This window comes from Vidua chalybeata, chromosome 5 (assembly GCF_026979565.1).
Source record: "Vidua chalybeata isolate OUT-0048 chromosome 5, bVidCha1 merged haplotype, whole genome shotgun sequence".
Classification (NCBI taxonomy): Eukaryota; Metazoa; Chordata; class Aves; order Passeriformes; family Viduidae; genus Vidua; species Vidua chalybeata.
The window spans coordinates 19,716,697-19,738,816 of NC_071534.1; the positions used below are offsets into that span (position 1 = coordinate 19,716,697).

Genomic DNA, 22,120 nt, shown 5'->3' on the forward strand with positions numbered 1-22,120 from the left:
AAGTACAGAAGTTTATCAATAATTGAAATAATAATAACTGAAAGTTTGTTGTGACTAGGGGGCTTCTTTCTTTTATTTTATCCTAACGTGGTCATTGGAGCATGTTTTCTTCCTTTTTCCAGTCTGACACCTCAGCAAGTGGATTCAAATGTGAGGGAAAGGAATACAAGCACATCCTTGCAATTCAGAGAAATGTTCTGTTCTTTTGTGTCTACTTTTTCTGAAGGTCTTAATTTTGAGAAACAAATAAAATTTTACCTTAAATATTTTCCCTATTCCATCTAAAACATAGACACAGAATAAATGAAGAATTAAAAAGAAGATCAAAGGTTTAAATGTTATTATTCACCATTATTTTGTAATATAATATAAACGTCTTGAATATGCAACAGCTATGCTATTAAATACCAAACCCTGTTACAATCTGCTAGTTCTGCCTAATAATAATCCAAAGGGTCACCATTCCCTGACAGTGGACTTTGAGTTCTTAGATGGCTTCAGCAAGGGTAAGCACCCTGCCAGTTACCCAATCCATACCTGTGGACACAGTATGTAGTGTGCAAATGAACACCGACAGACTAAATGACTGAGATCAACACATTCACACTGTGTGTTTGCCATTTCTACAGTAAGGTTTGTCCTGTTTCAGACTTGGCATGCAAACAGCACCCAGTGACATTCAGTCACAGCAGAGGAGCAACTGAGCACACTTGTGGGAGAGTAGGTAGTTGCATATGTAGAAATAAGTCCCTGTTCTGATGTAAAAAGTTTCCTAGGAGACTTCAGAGCAAAAAACCCTCAGTCTCTTGTTTGAAGCAGTGGTTGGGAAGCAAAAGCACATTTCTGCAGACTGGTTGTGCGAGGGAGCCTGGATACCTGAATGCCTGCTCATGATGTCCCTGTTTTCTCATGCCTCACTCAAGAAAGCCTTAGTTGCCTGGAAGAGGTGACCTGAGGTCCTGCTTGTTCCACGATGACTGATAGCTACACGTATGCTGTGTTCACAGAGCCCCTGTGCTCTGGTAGAGGCTCAGAGGCACCCCCAGGACATCTCATCGGCCAGGTGGATGCAGCTGGATCAACGCTGAAACCAGGACTGACATTGCATCAGCTGGATTGACACTGGAACCAGGACCGGTGATCCCTTTTTCTCTCTTTTCTCCTGTTTTTATAGTTCTCTCTTTCTTTCTCTCTCCCCTGCCCTGCATCCTCTCACGCCCCTCAATACATCTTTTCTCTCTTCCTTCTCATCTTACCCCTTTTTCCAAAACCCACTGTCGTGTGCTTATACAGTACGTCAGGGACTAACATACCAATTACCACTCCAATTATGTAATTTACTAGTAAAACTTTCCGATCGTTTGCGGGCCCTCAGACTTTCATCGCCGCTTTCCACCGCGAGCACTGACGAATCCCGGCTGCTTCCTTCCCCTTAAAGGTGGGCCGTGGCAGGCACCTGGCGCTGAGGCACCTGCGGCGGCTGCCCGGGCAGGGGGGGCGCGCCGGCTTCCTGCCGCAGCGCTGCTCCCTCCTCCCCGCCCTGCCGCTCGCCGCTTTCCCAGCCGCCGGCACGCGACCGCCCGGGGCCGCGTTCCTGCGGAAAACGCCCGTAAATGCCACGGCTCGGCGGCGGCGGGCAGCGCTCCCTCACGGCGCTACCCCCGGCGGGAGGCGGGACGGAGGCGGCGCGGCCGGGGCGGGAACCGCCTGAGGCGCCGCTCCCGCCTCCTTCGCTCCCTCCCTCCCTCCCCTCCTCACCCCCCGCTCCCGCCCCCTCGCGCGCGCGCCCGGGAAAACGTTGCGCAGGTTCTAAAGCGGCGGCGGGGGCGCGGCCGCGCGCGAGGGGGCGTGTGAGGGGGAGCGGCGGGGAACGGCCGCCACCGGCACAGCCTCGGCCCGCCGCCGCCGGCCCGCCCGCCCGCCCGCCGCATGGAGCTGTCGGCCATCGGTGAGCAGGTGTTCGCCGTGGAAAGCATCCGCAAGAAGCGCGTGCGGAAGGTGGGCAGCAGCGGAGCGGGGCGGGGCGGGGGGAGCGCACCGGGACACCCCCGGCCCCTCCCGCTGCGCACCGGGAGCGGGGAGGCGTGGTGGGTGCGCGCGCGGCCGCCCGGTCCCCGTCGCTGTCCCCCGGTCCCCGTCCCCTCACACCCGCGGGGAGGCACCGGCACCTGCCCGAGGCTGGCGGGCGGGGGACACACGTGTTACCCGTGAGGTGGTGCGGGGCGGAGGGGGGGCTGTCGCTGCTGGGGTTCAGCCTCGCTGCAGGATGAGTGCTGGTGACACCAAACGGGAGAGCCCGAACCGGAGAGGGTTTGGGAAAGGTCCCGTGACTCAGTTTCTCCAGCCGTGGAAGCGCTCCCGTCCCCGCAGAGTGTTGCAAGGATTAACCTGTAAGCATGCAGTGTGTAGAGATCCTCTGGTGGAAAGTTCCTTATAGGGCAGTGTTTTCCAACCTTGGGAAGCTGATGAGCCCCCCAAGAGGAAAATGAAACTGGTTCTCTGCCTCAAGTACCCGAGTGCTTTCTTTACTCTGCTCTCCTGTAAAGGTGTCTGTGGCTGCAGCAGCGGCTCTTGGAGAGTGGTCGTCCTGCATGCACAAAGGCCTTTGCCATGCTTTGGGAAGTGCTTAACAAACCCCTTAGTATAACATTAAATATTTTGATAGTTGTTCACATTGCTTGCAGAGCCCTTGAATGCAGTTTCCAATCACTACATTTTTTTTTTTTTAAACTTGTACTTAGAGTGAAAAAAAAAAAAAAAAGGATAGCTCTGAACTTCAGCTGTGGGCTGCTGATTGCTTGGGTCGAAAGGATGAGTGCCTGTGATGGATGGAAGAGTGTTTGAGTAGAACGTGTAGCAAATGGAAAAGAACATGCCAGAGACGCTTCATAGGTTCTGATATACTGTTTCTTCTCTCTGCTTAAAAAAAATTTCATCTGACATTTGCTTCTGGCATACATCTCCTTCCTGCATTTATGTGTGCTGACTTCTTATAGGTTTGCCTGTGAACGTGTGAATTATTTGATCGTGCTCTCTGGTTGGCTTTTAGCGTTCTGCCTGCAAGCCTTCTGCAAAGCTATGTTCCAAGCTGATGGCAGTACAAGCATGCTTAAACACCCCTGTGTGCCCAATTTTTGGAGAAAAATGTATAACAAGTGTAGTTGAATGGGGAAGTGGCTATGTTTTGAAAATAAAGTGATGGGACACAAGCTTTTTGGTTGCAGAGTTCAATCTGTTGATTGGTTGCATCTTGTACTGTAGCCCATATTTAGTTCCATAGTTCACCTATTTTCTTCTCCCTTTTTCCACCCTCAGGGTAAAGTAGAATACTTGGTGAAGTGGAAAGGATGGCCCCCAAAGTAAGTTGTGTTTACTTGTCTGTTTTTCCTTTAATATTCTGTAATAGCTTGCACTGTGTCTCTGCAATTTAGCATTTAATTCATAATGGGTAATGGCTTGTCCCTCATTTCAACAACAATAAACAAAAACAAAGAGCCACAAACCAAACCCAAATCTGTTTGTGAATTGGCAGCTAAGGAATACAAACTGCATGCCAGTCTATTCTGACTGGGTTTTGCCACCACTGAAATATTTCATTGAGATACTTTCTAGATACAAATGTTTTTAAATTCCTTATGAGTTCAACAAAGAACCCAGATTCTTCTGAACTTGGAATAGCTCCTGCTTTTCTGAGTCAGCACCAAGAGGACCCCACTTTATTTTTAGAGCTGTCTGCAGTCTTTTAAAATAGAAAACATGTTGATGGTCTTGTCTTCCTCTCCTACTGCTTCCCCTCTGCAATTCACCAACGGAAAGGGGCAATGTTTCAGATTTATTGATTGTAGCCAAATGCAGGTGATCTTTGTCCCTTGAAAATTACCGCCATGCCTTCATTTCCTTGTCTGAAACCTCCTGTTACTTTAAGTGCCTTTTCTGCTTTTGCTTTGGTTGCTCCATTGCAAAAAGGAAGAAAAGTTTGGGTTTTTTTCATCATTTCTGCACACTGTTTACAGACACTTCTCTCATTAAAATGCAGCTGCTCCTGAAGAAGAGCGATTTCTCTGTGCTTAAGCAGTCTGTGAAATGCTTTGAGATTAAAAGGATTAGGCAATTGGAGAATATTACTATGTCAGCTAGCAGTCTAGTAGAACAGCCTCGTGGCCAATCCATATGGGGCCCTGTCTTTGCTTTCCTGTTTGTGCCTCTGTGTGTACATACACCATGTGCGTGGGTACAGCAGTGTTACACACGCAATTGCTCTGCGTGTTGCTAAGCAAAGGGAGCTGCTTGGTATGGGTTCATCCTCGCAGCTGCAAAGTGGGGCCCGCCAGGATGGTTCTGTCAGGCTGTACCTAGTGTCCAAGAAGCTGAAATGTGTTCTTGGGTGCCTAGTTGTCATACCTAATCCTTGTGATTATAGGCCACATGTGAAGATAAACAGCTTCCCTTCTCTGGTGGTGGAGGGAGAGGGTGACTTTATTCTTGAGAGTTCTGCTGTCACGGTGTGACCTTGTGCACTTGTTGAGCACCAGCTGCCATGTCGCATGGGTTGGACTGCTTCAGCCTCAAATAGCAAAGTCTTACTTAATCACTAATAGAGGGTGGGAAATGTATTTGGAGCCTGTAAGTCCCCATGCCCTCTTGGCCAGAATACTGATGTTTATCCCATTCTCCTTTCAACAAACACATTGAAGTCCTTCTCTTGTAAAGCCCCTTGCCAAGAGGGTGGGCTGAGGCATGTTGTAATGTTTCTTGGACAGAGCAGGCCTTATTCTTAACTGCTGCCTTTCCTTGTCCTGCACCTTGGAACACTGGGGGAGACAGAAACAGTTTGGGGAATTTATAGCACAGTTCCCCTGGGTGCAAGGTGATGTCAGGGCTCTCTTATTTTGATGTATGGCGTGTCTAAGCATTTTCCCTCTTCCCCCAAACTCCAAATCTGAAGATTGTTGATTATTTTTTTCCTTCCTCCTGCCTGCCTCCACTTTAACTATTGTCTCAGTAGTTTGAATTACTTAAACTCAAGATGCTTAGAGCATTGGAGTCGCTTTCATCCCACTAGCAGTCTCTGTTTCTTGTTTCTAAACATATATATGCCCGTGATGGCATGCAGCACCACAAGCTGTTTGTATCTTTGTGTCTGTTTCCTCATTCCTCATCCTTCCCTTCCTTAACTACCAACCTTGTTGCATTGCTTTTTGTAGTCTCTGTACCTATTATACTATCATTCCCATTGGAAGTATCATGGAAGAGAATAAGGATAGGTCAGTAGTTTACTGCTTTCACATGCAATTCACATTTCACTTTTTTTCCCCCTCTTCTTAATAAAAAATTCTTATTCATGCCCTACACCTCAGATTTATAGATTGCACTGCTGGAGTCAGGGAATGGAGGAGTGACAATCTGATTCTAGCTACAAGCTTGTTTACAACTTGTGTTGGAGTTAAAAGGAGGGGGAAGAGGAGGAGTAGAAGGAGGGGGAAGGAAGATCATATGATCTGTGTTTTCCAGAGTGCCTGCTCTCTGCAGTTTGCTGCAGCCCGGGCTGTGTGTACCCATATATAAAGCTCCGTGTGCGCGCGCGCGTGGCAAACTCAACCATGTTTTTTTATATGCAGTGTTTTGCCACTGCAGCGAAGCCAGAATCTGAGCTGCAGAGAAGAAGGCAACACCCACCAGGGTGTTTTTTTTTAAGCAAATCCCTTTTCTTCTCCTGCCCATGAAAAGCAATCCAATGACTTTTTTTTTTTTCCCTTGTGGTGTTATATTTCTTAAATTTGTAGGATGAGTGCCAGAATTCCTGCAGCTGGGAGGAAACCTTCCTCTTTTCAAACAGTATCTTTGCTTTGACAGCTCACAGTCAGGTTGCTGCAGGAGGCATGAGCAAAGGAGGGAGGGAGAGAGGGAGGGATCTGCTCATTATGAAGACATGTCTGTTCTTAACTCTCTGATGTACAGTGCACCTGGAGATATCTGAATGTCTTGTTTCTGTTTCTCCCTTTAGTAAAATAATTATATTTTCATTTCTAGACCCATCCTCCAGTATTGTTCCTGTATTACAGTACCTTTCTTATCTCTAATGGAGAGATAAAAGGGAAAAGCATTCCCAAACCACCTCTCCTGTGTACCCCGTGTATCCTGTGTCCTCACATGCAGTCCGTGCTTCATCAGAAATGTAAACATCCTAAAATGCTTTCTTGCTGTTTAAAGGCACTGATACAAATGCACCCTTATGCACTTGCACGTGACTCCTCTCTGGTCCTCCTCCCCAGGGTCTGGGACAAGCTCTGCCTCCAGGCCTGGATCTCACATTTCAGGAAAGCTGGGGCTCTGAAGTGTTTGAAGATTCATGTTTGCTTTCTTGCCTTAGAGTTTGTATGGTAGAGACACAACACCCACCTTTTCTGGGCAAGCGTGACCCCAAAGAAGTAAACATGCCCCAAAGACCCCTTTATGATTCTTTCAGCTTCCACAGTGGGAGCATTTTGGCTGCTTCTCCCTAGCGTTAAGTGCATCTGTGCTCGTTGGGAACCAGTTTTGGAGTTGCCTGCTGGGTGGGTTCAGTCCTTTCCTGAGCATCTGATTCCTGTCGCAGCTGTCCGGCTGTCGAGGAGGGAGCTGGGGCAGTGAGTGACGCTGTTCCCAAGCTACTTTGGGAGCATGAAGCCTGTTCACAGCAGTGTTGGTGGCCCTGTCCGCAGTACAGTTGGGGTACTTTGTATCGATGAGTTCCGCTCCATAGGAACAACCTGCAGGGGGAGCCGAGCAGGAGGAGGAAGCGTTGGCAAGTGGCCATCAGCTTGCCCCAGGGCCCAGCTCCTAACATGTTTGGTTGAACGGCATCAGTGGAAAGAATTAAATTCTTAAATTAATCCTTTCAGCTTCAGTGATTAGAAGTAATTAATAATGCAGGTGAGAAAGCGTACTTACTCTTTGAGCACTCTAAATTAAGAGAGACCTATTTTTCAGAAAGATGTATCAGACTGCGCTTCATTTTTCCATGGGGTTTATGGGATTTGAGGGAGTGCTGCAGATGAGACCTGTTTAGGCATGGACTTAAAAACAGTTTGTGAGTGTCTGCACAGGCTTTGCACACAGTGTGGAAGGGGCCCTGGGGAGGAAAGTCTTCCCCGTTTTTGTACAAAGAGCCGCTTGATGCTTGGCCCTGCCTGTTTTGGGAAGGGGAGGTGGTGTCTGTGGGAAGCTGGGGAGGGAATGGCTGGGATTCCTCAGAGCTCTCGCAATGTTGTGGCAGGCCCCACCGACCCTTGTGAAGACAGTATCCAGGACCGCAGCACCCTGGTAGTGGGCCTGCAGAGAGAATGTTTCATTAAAATATTGTTTACTTTTATTCCTTATGTTTTTCTTCAGATACAGCACATGGGAGCCAGAGGATCATATCTTGGATCCTCGCCTGGTAGTGGCTTATGAAGAAAAGTAAGGACACATGTTCTTTCTCTCCCTGGACACAGGAAAAGAAATAGAGTCTTTATTTCATTGTATGCATAAAGTGCCCCTGTTCATGCATGAAGTGTCCCTACTCCAGTCAAAGATGAGATGTATAGCAATGGATCCTGCTTGATTTTTGTACCCTGGTTTGAGATTGAGATGGAGAAGACAGGGTTAAAGCAGCTTTGATTGGCACTGTTCAGGAAATAAGGCCAAGAACAGGCAGCACTGAGCCAAAGAACAATCAGATTCAGGTTTTAATCGGGTCCAGAGCTGGACTGGAGTGACGTGAGGTGGGAAGTTTCTCTAACCCATCCTTGATTAGCTGTGTCAGAGAAATTCCCCTATTGCAAGGTTTTCACTCCTACAGGAAGCAATTCTGGGATGTTTTCCAAGCTCACACTGGTCACCACTGGGTTTTATTGAAGGAAATTGAGGGAGCTACACTGCAAAAGATTGAAGTCCCAACTAGGTTTTATGCTGTGGTATTTAGTGCTCAGTTTGATTTGTATTCCTCTTTCACAGGGAAGAAAGAGACCGTGCATCAGGGTACAGGAAAAGAGGCCCCAAACCAAAGCGCCTCCTACTGCAGGTAGACTCTTGCTCTTCTGTGTATTTCTAACTCCTTAGCTGCTGTGCTGCTCCCCTGCTCTCAGTGAGGTGGAAACTGTCTGTTTGCTATTGCATGGACAAAATTGGAGGTAAAAAGTTAACATAATAACATGAAATCAATGTTTAGGCAGATGGTTTTAACCTGTTAGCTGAAGAGCTAGCTAATTTGTCTTTAAAAAAGCAAAACAAAATAAAACAACTGCTCTTTCTGTCTGAACTAGGACTTTATAAAGTGTCGGCCTGGATAGCTGCAGGTCACCGGGTTTGTGTAATCATTTAATTTCATGTTGAGCTTGGATTTTCCATCAAGTCAAAGGTAGCCCATAGTTGGAAGCGGAGTTTCAGCATGCTTTTACTGTTGCCAAGCAAAGCAGCCCATCCTAGGAAACAGATATATTAGGAAGAGCTTAGAAGGCAGTTGGAGAGGGGAGAGAAATGGTCTTGTAGAAGCAGCACACCTTATCCTAGCTCATCTAGAGGTTCAGAGACTGAACAAAGAATATTTTCCTGGTTCTCAGTGGGGAGCCCTCACTGCATGATCAGATGTCTGCTCTGACCCTTGCTGCGTTGGTGTCTTGGCAGCGGCTGTATGGCATGGACTTGAGGAGTGCTCACAAGGGAAAGGAGAAGCTCTGCTTCTCTCTTGCACGGAGGTTTGGAGGAGGAGACAGTAGCCTGCCAGGGGCCAAGACAGGGCAGACAGAGTTCCCCGAGAAGACTGGGGGTGCAGTCCTGCCATTCTCTCTCCGGAAGCAACGCAAAAACCAGAAGTACCTACGACTGTCAAGGAAGAAGTTCCCGCGCATGGCGAGTCTGGAGAACCGAAACTGCAGGCGTGAGTTCTTCCTGAATGATGCAGTGGGCCTAGAGGCCAGGCAGAGCCCCGAGGACTGGGAGGCCATGCAGCACACCAGCAAAGAAGGTAAGGCTAGTCACCCATTGGTGAAGTTCTGGGGAATGTGAAGGATGTTCTGCATCCTTCCACCTTGGTTACATCCTCCTGGGATTATGGTTTAGGTTAGGTATTCAGAGCAGCCCTTGCTGGTCCATATTATGTCCCTCTTGTTTGCAGGTTTCTTTCTTGTTTGAAGAGCACAGATTAATTTTTTTTTTTTTTTTGGTCCTGTTGGTACTATGTAGTCTTACATCCCTGATATCCCTGATACCCCTCCCAATGTTAGAAAACGTGCAGAAGATACTGCAAGTTTTCCTCCTCTTAAAATTTCCTCCCAGCAGAGGTGACACACAAGTGTGACAGATGAACTCTGCCTCTGTCCACATTATCCACATATGCTCATATGCTCAGTCTGCTGCTTGGCTCAAAGGACTTTGGATGGCGGTGGACAAGCTTGGACAGTGGCACTCCTCTCAGAGTGCTGCTTTAAGAAGCTGCTAGGAACTCACAATATCCTCACTGCCTCCTCCTTCCTTTTCTTCTCCACACCCCTCTAAAGCCTCTTGCTATAGAGCTATGTGAGAAAGGGAGAGAGAGATGAAGTGAGGATGATAACTCCTGCCTGATCCCACTGAGTAGGCAGCATGAGTGTAGGCATGGGAGATGTCCAAGCACATTTGGCATTTTGGGGAAGGATACCAGTATCTTGTGCAGGAGGGTTGTGGGATGTGTGTGTTGCTCTCAGTTACCAGGGAAACTATCCCTGCATTATTAGAGCTTCTGAAGGCGTAGCTTTCCTGAGGAGTGGAAAACTGGGGCTTGTGCTGCTTGTAGTAGCTAAGGGAATCCTGTTACTCCTTGCTAGGAGTAGCTGTTAGCCAGGCTGGATTAGGCAGGATCTTAGGGAGAGGGCTGTGTTCTGGGAATCAGCGTTATTCCCTCCTTTCTGAGAGAGACTGGAATGGTGCTCAGAATCCAGGGAGGCAGCAATGGGAGTAGCACAGAGGAACCCAGTGTTACATCCTGGCAGTGAGGAAATGTGTGGGGCTGTTCTCCCCAGAAGTGTGTGGCACTACAGCACTTGGGGATCAGAAGAGTGATCTTCACTCTTCTACAGAAGAGTGCACTACAGAATTGTAAAACTGTTGTTGTTCTCCCCTTGACACATGGTCTGTGTGGAATCCCAGTTACTGTTTGGGGGAATTGGACTCTTTCTGGGGGGAAAGTAGATACCACTGGTGTTTGAGACAGAAGCCAGGAAATACACTCTAAAGGGTGTCTCGTTCTTTGCTTAGGTTGGGACAACAAGGTACATAGTGGACAGGGAGAGGGTGTGTTTTCCTTCCTCTCTCTTTATGTGGCAGTCTCTGGGGGCTGTGGCTAAGTGAGCCTTTGGGTGGCAGAGGGGCTGATAATTATTCCTACAGTGAGAAAGTTCAGGGGTGCTTAGGTTTCTTGTATGGAGCTGTCTGGCAGCAAAGGAGGCATATGAAAAAGGAAGAGCAGCTTCTCCATGGACCACTACTGAGGGATTTTTGAGAGCATCACACCCAGGCTGTGTTGCAGGTGCAGTACAAGGCATTTGTACTCCATTTTGTCTCCCTTTGACTCCCTTAGGAGTATCTGAAGAGTGTGTGTAAGAGATTTTCATTTTTGCCTTTTCAGCCGGGTAGGGTGTTTAGAAGACAGTGAGCTCAAAACAGGGTGAGTGTGCTTTGCTGACACAAAACCAAATTAGGGGCTGAGATGGGATGAGGGATATGGGGGAATTGTGGATGGTTAAATGAACTCGGTGGTTTTACAGAGTCTTTTGACCTCTGCATAGGCTGCTCTGATACTACTATGTATCTGGACTCCTAATGCTCCATTTTCGCTTAGCCTCTGAGGGTAGGGCTTGCACATGTTCTTTCTTGCTCTGTACATGCAGATTCAGTACAGGCTGATTTCACCTATGGTTTGTCAGAAAGGAGACCCTTTTTCCATCCTTCCTTTCCCTCCCCCCTTCCTCCTTTCTTCTCCCTCACCTTCTCTGTTTCACTAACATGCTCTTATGTGCCTTTCTTCCTGCAGCAGATGTGGATGCCAGTCTCCCTTGGATCCCCACTGTGCCCCCCAGTGAAGTGACAGTGACAGACATCACGGCAAACTCCATCACCGTCACTTTCAGAGAAGCACAAGTGGCTGAGGGCTTCTTTCGAGACCGGAGTGCGCAGTTCTGAATCTCTGTTTGCAGTGCTCCCCAAAACCAGTGCTTTTAGGGTGGGGCTAGGGAAGGCTTACATTATCCCTTATGAGAAAAAAAAAATTCAAAATATCTCCTCTTAAAATGTTTACAGAGACCCTTTTTTTTCCCCCTACTTTTTCCCCTTTCAGATACGCAAAAAAAAGGCAGTGTAGGGGGTGTGTATTTGTCATTGCTTTGTCCAGCTGAAAAACTGACAGCCCTTTCCCTGGCAAAGACTCCCCTCCTTGATGTGACAGCAGCAAGCTGAACAATTCGCCTTTTATCCTGCTAAGTGGCGGCAGCTGCATTTGTGGGGAGAGGGCATGTGGAGGTGGAAAGAGAGCTGGATCTCTAGCCTGCTGCCTTGTTCTGCAATTGATATCCCTTAGATAAAGATACATCTCTGTACATTGCTCTTCCCACCTTCCTCCTCCCTCTCTTCCTGCAGCAGTGAGAGGCGATGGATCCTACCTGTGTAGATAACTCCAGCCTGTTAAGACTTTCTCTGCAGTGCTGTTTTCCCTGTGGCCTGCTGTCAGGACTTCAGAAGAGTATTTGCCTGTCTGTGGTAAGTCAGTCTTTGCAGCATGGGTCCATATAGACAACAGAGCTTTCTCCCTTTGATTGTTGATCATGCGGAAAGACTGAAATGCATCTCTGAAATCCAAACTGGCAACATAAATTCAATTTGCCCTCATTAAAAGCTCAGAAAGCCAGCATAGTTGAGACATACCATTCTCTATATGCTAAACAGGATTTGCAGGCTTGGCTCTGCTGCATGAGGAATGCATTATGGAAAGTGGGGTCTTCTTACCCTTTGCCAAATTCAGTATTAATAACAAATCCTGCCCTGAATCTGTGGTAATAAGTTCATTGAAAACTGACTCCTCTCCACTGGGAGGAGGGACTAACAGGACAACTGAAGCATTGCCTGGCACTGCAGAGATACCCAAGATACTGGCACAGGCCCAGGACACAGGACTTGGACAGAACTGAGCTAGAAATGGACCTTGATTAGCAGCAAGTTCTGTTCTTGGATCCCATAGAGAGATCCAAAATAAACAACATGTGGGGAAGGCATGTATTAGATCTGAGGAGGGGAAAAATTCCTAATTCTTAGCAATGAGAATTCTTGGATTGTGCTGCCTGAGTGATACTCTTCCATGACTCCAGTATCCTCACAGTATCTGTGATCCTGTACTACTTTACTGATAGGAACTTCCCCTTGGAAGGCTTAAAAATCTTTGCCAAGGAAAGTGGTCTGCATTTCAATAGACCCGCCTGATCTTGCACTTAAAAATGCCTTGTCCTGGACTGCCTGTGACACTTCGAGGTTTTTGAAGAATTGCTGTATTATGAGTTGATAGTTTAGCATAGCATCTGTTCTTGCACATGCATGTTCTCTTCCATTTTAAAAATCAAATTTTATTTAAATAACTTGATTTTTAAAAATATAGACCTTTTCCAACAGAAAGCAAGAAAAGTAAGGTAGTCTAAATTGGCAACTGCAGGTCAGAGTGCTGCAGGGTAACATTGGCTACTGTCATGATCACTGTCCTCAAATAATATGTTTCCTTACTCCACCCCACCTGAAGCATCTCTTATCTGCTGTATTTATTCAAAATGAAGCCATGAGCCTTCTTAGCTCTGAGATAAAGACACCTGTGGAAATCCTCAATGTGTTTGTTTGAGGGGCTTGGCTCCTGGCCTGCAGAATTTGGGAGCTCTAGGGTTTCTGGTCCTCCAAACATCTGCTTATTATAACATGCTTGGACTGCCACTGTGGGTTTTTACTAGAAGCAATTTTTACCTCATTTAGGATATGGCAGCTCAGTGTAGATTTAGGATTTCCCCTTCCATCTCAGAGCTGTTGGAGCAGGTCTGTCTTTCATGCTATCAGAGCAGTTTCAGGATCACTGGGAAGATCTTGAATTTCTGGACTGACCTTTCATCTGTCAAAGAAGTAAGATGGGAGTTTTATTATGGAGAAATCTGAGAGGGTGAGAAGTGGAAGCTGGGGGGGAATTATGTGGTGGGAGGAAGAGTGAGTGGGAAAGAAGCTTGCAATAGCTAGCAAGGGCAAGCTGATGAGGTAAGCATGCAGGCTCAGGATGTTTGTTGAACGTGGGTGTCCAGAGCGAAGCTTCTGTGTCTGGAGTTGCACCCTTTTTTGCAGGATGTGGGGTCAGACAGTGTTGTTACCATCACCCACACACCCCCTCTTCCTGACACCTGCCAAATATGCTGAATACCTGCATCTCTCTTCTGTTGTGACCAGTGGACACACCGCATGGCCCAGTCCACTCTTGAGTGAGTTGGAGCAGGTCAGGTAGTGATGGTTGCAGAAGCATAGTGTTTTAGCTTATTTTTAAAAAAGTCTCGAACTGCAGCTCATCCTGCTAAATCTTCATGGCATTTATAGGATTTGTTTCCTTTATTCTAATGCAGCAACTGACACCTTTGTCATGTCTTCATCTTGGTGTACAAATGCACCAAAAAAAGCTTGCTAAGTTCCTGGCTTTGGCTGACATTAGAAGCAATATCAATCCTGCAGCAGGAAAGAGCTTGTCCTAATAAACTAGATTTCCATCCTCTGCTTTTTTCTCCACTCTCCACCTGACACTTCTCAACACTTTCTTTTGGCATTTTTCTTTAAATGTATTTTCTTTAAATGTATTTTCTTTCTCTTGCAGTGGAGTTTTCAAAGACCTATGGTGGTCTTTCAAAGAGAATCCACCCACAGCTTCATATCTTAATCATTTTTTTGGATCAGGCTATCTAGTGTTCTGCTGGTGACTAATCATCTTGCTACACAAAGTATGGAACAAAGTACCTGGCTGCCATGCTGCTTTGTGTCGATGAGGAGCTAACCATAATGGGGTTAAGACACAACAAGTTGCATGTGCGTGGGTTTGGAGGGGAGGGTGTGAAGAGGAGTTTGTGGTAGGAAACTAAGCAGTTACTTCGTTGGTGTGGAATTTTTTTTTGACATTCATGAATTTTTGTTTATCTCAAAGAACTTTTCAAGAAGATTTTTCTCCTGATCTTTTTAAAATGTGGCTCTGTTCCACATTGTCTGCTGACATATCACTGTAAACTTCCTTGGTAGAGCTGGTCTTCAGGGACTTTAAAATTAGCTTTATTCCACCTCTGCAGGTATAGAGAGAGTTTTACTAGAAAGATAGGTTGTCTGGGTTTATCTCTTCTCCCCAGTACTGTCCATCTGCCAGTTCAACCCAAAATCTGGCAGTTGAATTGGGACCTCCTGTGCTAACATATCATGAAAATCAGATGCTGTGTTTGGATCTTTGCTAAGCATTCCATTTGATTAGAAGAGCCAGAATAGCATCCAGCTGAAGCTGAGTTTAATAATTCTATTTGAAGCACAAGCCGAGAATAGAAGTGGGCTAACTCTCCCATACCTTGTTTGGCTCCATGGCTGTAAACAAGAAAAATAAACTTCAGCCAGTGGAAATTACTGAACTGTACACAAGAAACAACTTTCTCCGAGAACTGCTCTAATAGTCATTCTTAGAACTGTTTCCATATGAAAACTTACCAGCAGTGTTGGGGGACAGAAGTGTTTATTTTATAGGTCTTGCAGTGAACTCACTGTATATGTGATAGACCTGAGGGACTTCATGAGACTGGAAAGCTTTTTTTGTTAACACTGTGTTAAAAAAAAAAAAAAAAAAAAAAAAAAACTATATGGAAAGGACTGCCTCTGTTCCTGGATGGTTATAAACTAGATGTTATTGCTCTGATATACAAGTGATGCCTTGGAACAGCAAGTTTTAACACATAAATAGTGGCATTAAGTAGCCTCCTGCATGCTCCTTATTGTCTTGCGTTTGCTTGGGGGCCCTTCTGCTTGTGAAGTCAGACTAAGGTGATTTTTTTTTTTTCTCTTTATCTTATTTTTTTTTCAAGCAAGACCAGGATATTATTGTGAGAACACTCAAAAGCAGTTCCATTTGCCAAAATAAGCCCAAATTTGTTAGTGAATTGACTCTTGTTTATGTCGGAGTTCAGACATAGAGAAGCTTATTGAGAAATGAATGGCTTTTTTTGTTATTAGTGTTGTGAAACTGTCCAGAATTGTTCCTCTGGTGTTTTGTGACTGGATGTATAAAATTGTTTGTTCACCTCACAGGGGGCCCTCGGTCCCAGTACTGTTTCATGCTGTACGCCAGCTAGTGCTGCTTGATGGTTTCACTGGAATAGAGAAGGGAGGCCTCACACAGGTCAAAAAATAGGCAGGGGGAGCTCAGGCAAGTCCCTCTGTGGTAGCCGCAACAGAGGCTGGGGTGCAGAAGACAGTGTGGGCTGCCAGCCACATCTATGTATTAGGCAAAGCAAAGTCTACCACCACCTTTCCACCTCTTCCTCTCCTCTCAAGCTTTGAGCTTTTGTTTTTAGAAGTAGGGAAAGTACAAAAACCTCCTTTTCTTAAATGAATTGGTATCTACCCATCTTGTTCCTCCCTGGCTTACCTGTGGCCTAGAAAGAAGAGGGCGGTGGGCCTTTCTGGGAAAATAATAGGGACAAATGCTGGTCAGAGAAGGGAGGGACAGAGCTGCCTCCGAACTGCTCTCACTAGGTGGTTGAGGAGTGGCCTTTGGGTCAGCTGGCAGTTGAGAGAGAAGGTGTGTTATAAGCAAGAACTTGTAGTGAAACTGATCCCTTGCATCTGTGAGTGGAGTTCTGAATGGGCCTGCAGAGAGGTGAGTGCTGCATTTATGTATCTGTCTTCTGCCATTTGGGAATGCAAAGGAGATGTGTGTGTTGACAACTTGCATAGGGTAATTTCTACATAAAAATGTATAGCATTGGAACACATTGCTCTTGCCACGCCTGTTGTAAATGTTTTCCCCAAGGGCATGATAAACTTGTTTTGGGATAATAACTTATGATTAACAGGCCACAATGTCCTATGTCTGAACTTACTGTCTTCACAGAGAAAGTGTGAGCTTCTGGGTGTCAAACCACTGGATTCTACACACAAAGGTGGTCAAGATAGGAAGGCTTATAAAACAGCCCAAGACAATTGGAAGGAGAGAGAAGCAATCACTTTAAAATGGAATTCAGACCCTTCAAATCCTTTCCTGTAACTAGCATTTGCTGTAGAGATGACCCCTTTATCTCTTCCACCTCTTTCTCTTTCCCCCTTAACTTCTTGAAGTGCAGAGAGCATGCAGGAGATGATCCCTAATTAACCGGGAATCGTTGAGGTGTAGGGCTCCATGGGAGCATTTGGGGCTGCTGTGGATTGCTACAAAGCTGGGATGGGGTAGAATTCCTAAGAACTGGAACCTCCATCACAGCTTATCTCATTACTGGGGTATCAAAGTTTTGGCTGGGAGGGGAATTTTGGAGGAGGAGGAGGTGGAAAACCTTTTTTTATTATTATTGTTGGTTTTTAACCAGAAAATGTGGTGTCAGCACAAAGAAGCTTTTTGCAAATCTGTCAAAATGTTAAGTAGCTTTTTTTTTTTGCTTTTAAATCTGAAGTATGTTTTGAAGCACTTTGGAAATGCAAAGCACTAGGAGTGCTAAGTACTCCTTATCGTCTGTCTAAAAGTGGCATTTGAAAAGCAAAAGATGTATCTGTTTCAGGCTGCTGGCTGCTCCTTCTCATTTTTCCAGAGCTGCCACCCAGCCCTTTGCCTCCCTCCCATGGGGGAGAGTGTACTCCACCATGCCAGGAGCAGAGGTTCCCTAAGGGAGAAGAGGAGACCTGCTTGCCTTTGGGGTACAGGTTGGCTTCCTCTCTCCCCACCTCCTTTGATTGAGGAAAGGGAAAAATGAAGTTGAGTTTCAGTTTGAGTGGTCCTAGTCTGGAACTATGACTGTTTCTTCCAGCTCTGGAGACATCTTTATAGAGTTTCCTGTCTGAAAAATTGCACCTTATTAGCTTAATTGAGGAATGAGGAGATGTCTGCCCTTCTGCAGGGAGAGAGGAAGAGGAAGGGAGGGTGAACCGGGAGCTGTCTTCAGTAGCTGCTGGATTTTTCCAGAGGTCGTAGTTTCCTCACCTCATCTCCAACAGAACAGCAACAAAAGAACTAAAATAATTTAGATGAAGCTTTTGTTCTGTGTATCTCAAGAACCTTTTGAGCAGGCTAATGGCAGAGAATCCTTTTCCCTCACCTAGTCAGCTCTACAGTGTGGGGGTCAACACCCCAGTTCTCTTGCTGAGTTTTCAGCAGCAACCTTTTCCCTCAGCGTACGCACATCTAGAATGCTTTTGCACACTGATTCACCTAATATGGTGTGCTTCCTTTCTGTTGCAGGGGGAAGATGGGGAACAGTGGGGTCAGTTAGAGGGGAGGGTCCCTGATTATTTTTTTTCCTGTCCCTTCTGTTGTTGCTGTTGTTCCCGTCAGCACGCTAGAGTATTGGAGTCTTTGCACACAGAAAGCTTCCTTTTGCACAGAATGAGCTTCTAGCTTTTGTACAGACTAATTGAATGTATTTGGGGATGGGGGGAAATAGGGAGTAAACCAATTCCAAACAAACCAATCAGAGTATAATGCCTTTTCTGAGCGAGTATGTGCTGTAAAAGGAGATTGTAATAGCAAAGAGAGGGCAGGCTCAAGTATAATTTGACACAAAGTGTGGTTTTATTTTTGTACTGATATGGATAAGAGACTGTACAGCATCTATTTATTTAGATGATTTATGTGGTAAATGTTGCAAACAAAATTATTAAAATATTAAATATGAGAACTGACATTTACCTCATGGTATGTTTGTGTGGTCATTTACCCCCCTTGCTTTAATTCTACAGCTGAATTATTTTCCAACAGCCACATCTATTGGTGTATAAACATGCAGTGCAGCTGGAAAAAGAATGGAGAACATGCATGTGTGCATGATGAAGATCAGTAAAGAAGGATTGATGAAGAATGGAGCCTGCAAAAGGCTACTTCTGACATTACTCGTTACTTTGATTGGAGGAGGTCAAGTTTTTATTAATTTTTAACCCACTGGGTAAGTTAGAGCTGTCCAGGGTGACCCGGGATGATTGGTCTTTTATGGATTATAATTTGAAGAGGAGAATGCTGATGGCAGGGTGGCTGTTGCTCTGGGTTTAAGGAATTCTCTACATCCTTGCATGAGGCTGAAATGCCAGGACAGCTCTGCCAGCACCTGGAGAGTGCTGGTGTGCCCTGTATCCTGGAACGGGTAAAGTCTGAGGTGAGGCCTGGGCTGCTAGGCATGCTCTGCTGTGCTTGCTAGCAGGACAGCACTTCTCCTCCAAGCCAAAGCCTCCAATGGTTTGGCCAGCAAGGCTTCCAGGGACCTCTTCAGGAGCACAGCTGCTCATGGGTACAGTTTGGTCCCTGGTTCACCCTAGGACTTAGCCAAGGAGCTTGAGTCCTTGAACTGCTGATACTCCATGGAGGAAATCCCAAATGTCATTTAGTTCACTTGGCTTGCTCCTTCAAGGTATGTCCCACTCCATCCCCAGTGGAGAGGGAGGCCAGGTGTTTATCAAGGTATCTGGCCAAGAGAATGGAGCTGTCTGAGATACCTCTAGTAGATGTAATGTGGGGGTGAGCCCTGCACCTGAATGAAGCTATGGCATCAATCACAAAAGCATGTGAAGCAAAAGCAGAGGGGGATGGGGTGCGTTTCCTGAGTCAGTCACGGCTCAAGGCAGTATGGTTAGGTCTTACCTGTGTTACCAAAGTGCCATCAGCATACTTGCCTTGAGCCAGGGAAGCTGGAGTTGAGTGATGGCATCAGAGCAGGACTCCAGCCAGCCACTTACTTTCTGGCAGCAGCTAGTGGGTCAGGTGAAGCTGTAAGAAACTGCAGTGCAGAGTTACGGGAAAGCCTGCTCTGGAGATTGTGTCTACCTACCTCTGCCAAAGCTGCAGAGGCTGGCTGGTACTAGAAACAGCTTGTCCTTTTGCATGCATGTGTTGGCTGGATTAAAGGTTAATCTGGGCAGTCCTTTTTTTAATAATCTGTTGCTATGCCGCCCCTCTGCTCTGTGCAGTGCAGCCGACTTGCCTTGCGCAGCTCTCCCCATTGGATGCCTGAGATCAAGGGCACTTGGCAAAAGGGGAAACAACAAGGGTTGAGCAGTTCAATATTCTCTGAGAAGCATAAAGTGAAATGCAGCCTGTGTGACCCCTGTGATGGCAGTCACTTCCTGTCTGTTCAGTGCTACACAGCTTCCCCGCTCTTCACAGCATTTTGCTTGCTGAGCGACTGCTTTTGAAACAAGAATGAAGAAATCTGGGGGATTTGTATAATCATCCTGAGCCAGCGGCAGCCTGGGCAGCTGGGCCTGCTTTGGGAACTCCTAGGCAGGCCCCAGGGATGTCATAGCATCCCACCGGTATAGGCACAGCACAAACTCCACGGGCCTTCTCTCTCTGCTGCATCAAAAAGTTACTGGGCTGGAGGGCTGGTTGTTCTGGCCACTGCTTGGGCCATGCTGAGCCACCCATACCTGGTGTGCAGGGTCAGCTCCAAGGGACCTGTCTTTGCTTGTGTGTGTTTCAGAGCTGCAGCAGGGAAATCCCAGCACACATTCACCTGGATGCCCATAGTGCCAAGGGTTTGCTTGGAAATGTACACAGCGTTGGCTTGAGGGGCTGGGCTCTGTGCAGCTGTTCCTAGTATAGGTGAGGGACTGACCATTTGCTTTCCAAAATCTGCTGCTCCTAACAGTGACCTCACTGGAGTGAAGAGCAGCAGAGTCAGTTGATGAACCCTTGGAGCTTATCTCCTGGACATAAGTGCTGCTACTCCTGCCAGGTCCACAAAAAATGAGCTTGGAGGCAGCTACTGACTTTGAGCAGGTGGGTTTCCTATGATTAAGTGTCATTTCAAAAACACATGAAAATTCTTTCACACCTGCTGCTGTCCCTCGTGCCCCTGCACCGCTGACATGGGGTTTTGATGTGAAAGATCTTGTTGCTCTCCCAAAGCTCATTGCTTCCAGGCATTGACTTCCTGGTGCTAGTAAGAAGTGCTACAGTGTATCCTATGGCACCAGGGTATTGCAGGCAGCGAGTTGCAAGAAAAATGTTTTATTTCAGTGTCTGTAGTGAACAATAGCTGCTCAAGGAGGGCTGTCTTCCCAGGTGGGTTGGGTTTTTTTTAAGTGTTTTACTAGAAATGTGAATGAAACAAAGGAAATGCCCAACAATGCCCTGAACAGCTGGATATTCTGCTACTATTTTGCTTTGTGAGAATACAAGGTAGATGAAAGTGTTAGGCCATACCTGTGCTATGGCAGCTTGCAGTGATTTGAGCAGTGGTTGTGGCTGGAAAGAAGGTTCTGCTGACAGGTGGAAGGAGAAAATAACTAGACAGAGCACACAGAGCTCTCTGAAAAGCTGCTGCCCCTTCTGGTCCATTGATCATGGCGCCTTTTGCTCCTGTCCTGAGGCAGGCTGTATTATTCGTGACCCACACATCTGTTTTGGGACAAGGCGACCAGTCTTGGTTGCTGCACATGTGTTTTTGTAGCTATGTAAAGACTTTTCCCCCTTTTGATTTAAGGGTGTCTGCTTTTTGGGGGTGGATGATGTTGCTGGTTGAAAGCTCAGTTGCTTGACACACAGCTACAAATGTAAAAGCAGTTGTCTAAACAAAATGAACGGTAACAAATGCTAATTTAAATGTGGATGGTGTAAATGAACACTTAATGTGCAAAGTTAAAAAAGTGAAAAGCAAAATGCAGTGGATGTGATGGACTTATTCTTTTGGAGTCACCTTTAAGCATATGAAGAACTGAGATTAAAAAAAGGGGGTGTCTAGAGAAAAGGGGCAGTCCAGAAGGACATGACCCACTCTAGGTGAGAGTCTTGGACTTTTGTTCTTGCCTGGCCTGTGATGCCAAACACCTGAGAAAGGACCTCTTAGAGCCTATGCTCGAAGTGAGGGGTATGACCTAAATGCAGAATTATGAAGCATGCTGTGTTTCAGTCCCTGACTGCAGAAACATGTCCAAATTGTTCACATGTCCTGAACCAGGATCTGTGCAATTGTCTCCATCAGCATTCAGCAACGAGCTCTCCACTAACCCCACTTCAAATGGGGACATGGCAGTGGGAGCACATCCTCTCCTGAGTCACTTTTCCTCTAGGCAGAGAGCTTGTGTTGGCTGCAATATTTCAAGTGCTAAGGTGAAAAAGAAAAAAACACTCTCACAGATCTTGCCTGAATAATCACAGGCAGTGAAGAAAACATTCACTATTGAATGTTACCTGCCTGCCTTGACTTTGGGAAATCCATCCCTACTAGAACTGATATTATAGCCATAATATAGGTGTTTCCAGAATTTCCTCGCTCTGGGTGAAACCCCTGAGCAAGATGTGGAAAGGGAATGTGAATGCAAATGTAGAAATGGTTAGTGAGAGCCACAGGGGCTGTGAGGGGTCCCTGCCATCCCAGCTGAGGGTAGCAGAGGGATTACAGTGCTCTGCAGGTACCTTGCCAGTCACAGTGGGTTTAGAAAGAGCAGCAAATGCAGGACAGCCATTCCCTATAGCCCTCATCACAGCTCCCACTTTTTCCAGGGGGTACCTGAAGTGCACAGTCTCCTCACCCAAAAACCAGGTGAGAAAGCAGAACGGGCCAGATAAGGTCCTCCAGGTGAGGGTGGACGCTGCGTTTCACACAAAAACAGCTGCAGGGTTGTGAGCTTCCACTTTGGATCACAGAGAACGATTTTTGACTGAGATTTTTGTCATTTTAGCACCTGCAAGAGAGTGTAAAGTATGCTGCAAATTAATTCTGGGTTTGCAGTAATAGTCAGGGCAGGGAATTCCTCTAAGTGACTTAACATTTTTATGGTTTCCTTACAGGTTTATGTAGCGTGGTTGGCCCATTTACCTCGCAGTACCTTACACTGGCTCAAAAATTGTACCTTATACTGGCACAAACTCACACCAGCTAAACGGAATAAAACACAG

The 22,120-nt window shown here is 46.4% G+C and overlaps 1 protein-coding gene across 5 annotated transcripts; it reads left to right on the forward strand.

The window, feature by feature from the left end:
* Positions 1 to 1,765: 1,765 nt before the first annotated feature.
* CBX7 (chromobox 7) lies at positions 1,766 to 22,028 on the forward strand. 5 transcript variants are annotated; one of them, XM_053943031.1, is made up of 8 exons: positions 1,766 to 1,998; positions 3,316 to 3,359; positions 7,372 to 7,437; positions 7,975 to 8,041; positions 8,644 to 8,983; positions 11,030 to 11,161; positions 11,629 to 11,748; positions 16,139 to 17,919. In XM_053943031.1, the coding sequence occupies exons 1-7, from the start codon at positions 1,930 to 1,932 to the stop codon at positions 11,661 to 11,663; spliced, it is 753 nt and encodes a 250-aa protein (XP_053799006.1). In that variant the 5' UTR covers positions 1,766 to 1,929; the 3' UTR covers positions 11,664 to 11,748; positions 16,139 to 17,919. The 5 variants fall into 5 exon arrangements, with proteins under 5 accessions (XP_053799006.1, XP_053799005.1, XP_053799004.1 ...); XM_053943030.1 differs by lacking the exon at positions 16,139 to 17,919 and adding an exon at positions 22,013 to 22,028 and having other exon boundaries at positions 1,769 to 1,998; positions 11,027 to 11,161; XM_053943029.1 differs by having other exon boundaries at positions 1,769 to 1,998; positions 11,027 to 11,161.
* Positions 22,029 to 22,120: the final 92 nt, after the last annotated feature.